Raw genomic sequence first — 3,759 nt, 5'->3', positions numbered from 1 at the left:
CTGAGCCCCCAGCGCTGCCCCCACTCGGAACAGACGGGCTGGGCTACCTGCCTGTGACTTATCCTTGGGCAGGTGCATTTCTCTCAGGTGGGAGGGACAGAGAGGACTCCAGGCAGGAGAAAAAAGTGTCCCCCAGCCCCCGGTCAGAGGACGGAGGCCAGAGGAGAGGACTGGCCGTGGGACCCAGGGCTGGCGCTCTCCTAGGGTCCCACTGAGCCCCTCCCTGCTGGCTCTGCCACCTCAGAGCCCGCCACGCCCTTTCTCCTTCCCTGCCCCCGGGAGTGTGCACGAGGCCTCCAGAGAGGATGGGTACTCAGCCTGCCTTGGTCGTTTCCTCCCCCAGCACGTGGGCACTCACGGTTGTGCCGGCGGCCCGTGGACGCATCGGCACCCCGTCAGCCAGGCGGCTGCTCTCTCCATGCCAACAGCAATCTTGGAGGGAGTCACTGGGGTCCTCTGGGTGCTTCTCCCTCCTCCCCTGTGGGGATCCCCAGCTGCTGCCTGAGGGCTGGCCAGCAGTGGCTTTGCTCATCTTGTCTATAACCGTCTCCTTGCCCTAGTGCCACAAGTGGCCAGGGCCATGCTGCTCTGTATGTGTGTCTGTGGTCCTGGCTCGCAGCTTCTCTGCCTCCTGCTTGTCTCCAGTCCAACCTCAGCTCCAAGCCCAAGAAGCCCACCTCCCCTGACTCAGGTCCTCCTCTCCTCCTTTCCTGTCTCTTGCCTGGCACACCCCCCAGGGACAAGGATGCCGAGGAAGCGCCACTGGGTTTGCGCGTAGGTGTGCACACGCGCGTGCGCACACCCCCCCGCCCCCCTGCCCCCAGTCTTCTTCCTCTTTCGGCCATTTCTCATCAGTGCTTTCTGCAGCTGTCTCATCCTTTGTGCTCCTTTCCCCTCTTCTCTTCCTTTCCCCGCTGCCTGGGTCTCTGTTTCTGGATTTCTCCATCGTGGTTGCTGTGGTGGTCCAGCATCCGTCTTTGTCTCCCGTTCCCTGCCCTCCCTCCCCCAGCCCTACTTCTCTGTCTCTCCTGCTCCCTCCTGCCTCTTTCTCACCCTGTCTGTCACCCTTCAGTCCTCCCCAGCCTGCCCCCGCTTTGCAGACATGGCCGTGGCTCCATCTGTACACCAGCTTGTGGAACACTCCCCCGCCTCCTTTGCCCCTGGAGGTGCCGAGGGGGGGTGGGGGCCTGCCGAGCTGGCAACCTGAGCTGCTTGCTCTGTAGTTGCCTGAGGAATGGGGAGAGATCCGAGAGCCGGCAGGCAGCAGTGGGACGGGAGGAGGCAGAGCCCCTCCCAGCTGTCAGGGGCCTCTCCGCCTCTGAGTGCCTGGGAAGGAGGTGAGCTGGGTGGCAAATACCAGGGACTAAAAGAGGTTGGGTGTGAGACTGTGGGGTGTTGGGATGGGGCAGAGAATGGGGACCAGGGGCTTTGGCAGTATCATATATCCCCTGCATATACACTGGGGTACACACGCCAAACCCAATTCTGGGAACCTAGTTTGGGGACAAACAGCCATCATCATTCCAGCCAAGGGAGTGCTCTGGTCTCCTCTCATCCGCCTTTGAGATTCTCTCTCGCTTCTCTCCCCTCCCCCTCCTAAGACCAGAGCGCTCAGAGCTCCCAAGGCTGCCTTTGATCACCTGCCCTCTGATCTGAGTCTCCTACTGCTTCCTACAGGCCTTGAAGGCGAGGCTGAGGCTGCGTGGGGCCCACCCTGCTCGCACTGGCTTTGTGGAGGAAGGTGGGGGCAGAACAGGTCCGCTGTTGCCCCTCCTTTCTGGGCCCCAGCTTGGCTCCTGCAAGTTGGGAATTGGCCACGCCTTTGCCACTTCTTGAGTCATTCTCTTGGCCTTCAGCCTGTCCACGTTGACCCACGCTGGTGCTTCTCCCCCTCCCCCCCCAGCTTTGGGTCTAATCTAATGGCTATTCGCCGCTGTCCATTTTCCCTGCCCAGTCCCCAGGCCGTCTGCTGAATTCACCCTTCTCGGGTCACCTTACACAAAACCAATATGTGGCTTCTGGTTGCCTCCTGACACACTGGGTGTCTTAGCATGGCGTCCCAGGCCTCCCCACCCACCCCTTCAGCATTCTGGCTGAGGCTTGGCCTGCGCTTTGATAAGGTCCTGGCTGGGCACGGCGAGGATGCCCGGGATGGACTTGGTGAAGGCATCCAGGCCCAGGCCCCAGCCTCCAAGCTCTTGCCCTTCTTGCACTTTTACCACTGTCTCTTTCTCACACCTCTTCCTGTTTGCAGTCAAAACGGTCTGTCTTCTTGGGAGCGTCTTCTCTTCTAGTCATTGGCAGAGAAGCCCCCTCCCCCGGGCCTTCAGTCGCTGGGGCTTCTTGCATGCAGGTGGGATGTGCGTATAGCTGGCATCACTTGGGCTTGCGGTGGACACATGTATCAGTTGAGCCCTGAAGACTCAGACAAAGACCCAGAAGGTGGGCTTGCCAGACACTCGAGATGTCAGAAACACTGTCCCAGAGCTTCTCCTGACCCCTGCTCCGACCCTGGCCTGGAGCATCTGGAAGGGGAGAGGCCACAGTCGCTTCTATTGTCCCCCCAGGAGCCTGAGGGACAGCAGGGAGGTGCTTTCCTCCTTGCCTCCCTCCTGCCACTTTTTGAGGGCAGGCTTCCTTTTCCTCAACCTGTTCTGTGAAATGCGTTCCCACTTCCCAAGTCCCCCTTGCCCCTCACCAGCTTTTTAGGCCTGAACAGCACCCGGGGATCAGTTGGCTCTGAAACCCACAGCAATGAGACGGTGATGAGTTCTTCTCTACATATGTGCGCAGGCATGCTTGTGTGTGCAAACAGAGATAGCAGACATGAGGATTCATCCCCCAGAGATACAGACACACGAGACACACGTATACTTCTGCGTGCACACACCCACTCACGAGTGCATCCCCCTTCGTGAGAAGATGAAGATGGACACACACAGCCACAAAGATACTGATGTGCATATTTGGCTACATGCAGACCCACATCCCCACTCATGCCCGTAGGCATCTGCTTGCTGGGATGTTGAGTCACACACGAGGATGACATGCACAGAGCAGCCTGTGGCATGCCCAGGGGAGCTGATCGGGGCAACAAGTTGGTGCTGGAGAGGCAGCTGGCGGAGGAGGCACAGACAGAGAGTAGGAAGGGGATGAAAGGCAAACTGGAGCCCCAGCCTCTGCTGTCTCTTGAAGGCTGCCTTTTGGCCGTGGCGCTGCGGTACTTGTGGCCTCTCCTCCTGTGCAGCCCCTGCCTGCTCATCCAGATCCCCGAGGAATGTGAGTAACCGGAGGGAGCCTCGGCGCCTCCCTTCACCGCCGCGCTGGGCTTCTCTTTATCTTCTACCTCTTCACCTTCTCCCGGTTCCGGCCCCTCACCCCTCCTTTCCTGGGCACGGAGTGGGCAAGAGGTACCCGGGACGTTGAGTACCCCTGGAAAAGACAGGGTGGAAGACTCGGGGTATCTCAGTACCACGGACAGGGACCAGAGGTGAGGGAGGGCTGGTGAGATTTCAGCACCACGGACAGCGGGCCAGGCCCTGGACCCTCCTCCTCCCGGCCTCCGCGCTCTCCTTCGGCCCGCCCCACCCCTCCTCCAAGGATGGGGCGGGCAGGTGAATGGGGCCATCCCCAGTCCTCGGCTAGCTCGATCTAGCCTCGCTCCGGCTTCTGGCTTGGGTAATCCTATCTTGGGCCCTCGGTAGCCCTTTCTGTGAACTGAGACAGGAACAGACCCCTTAGCCTTCTGGGTCCTCGCGA

The 3,759-nt window shown here is 60.4% G+C and overlaps 1 protein-coding gene across 1 annotated transcript in view; it reads left to right on the top strand.

Moving 5' to 3' along the window:
* The first annotated feature begins 3,047 nt into the window (after positions 1-3,047).
* L1CAM (L1 cell adhesion molecule) overlaps positions 3,048-3,759 on the top strand; it is a 14,198-nt gene continuing 13,486 nt past the window's right edge. Inside the window, exon 1 of the mRNA XM_024755812.1 lies at positions 3,048-3,279. Coding sequence (XP_024611580.1) covers positions 3,048-3,279 — 232 coding nt within the window. The remainder of the gene's footprint in view (positions 3,280-3,759) is intronic.

Source organism: Neophocaena asiaeorientalis, unplaced genomic scaffold (assembly GCF_003031525.2).
Source record: "Neophocaena asiaeorientalis asiaeorientalis breed wild unplaced genomic scaffold, Neophocaena_asiaeorientalis_V1.1 scaffold1004, whole genome shotgun sequence".
NCBI classification, from domain to species: domain Eukaryota; kingdom Metazoa; phylum Chordata; class Mammalia; order Artiodactyla; family Phocoenidae; genus Neophocaena; species Neophocaena asiaeorientalis.
The sequence above is the reverse complement of the archived record's forward strand: the minus strand, read 5'-3'. Positions and strand labels throughout refer to the sequence as shown.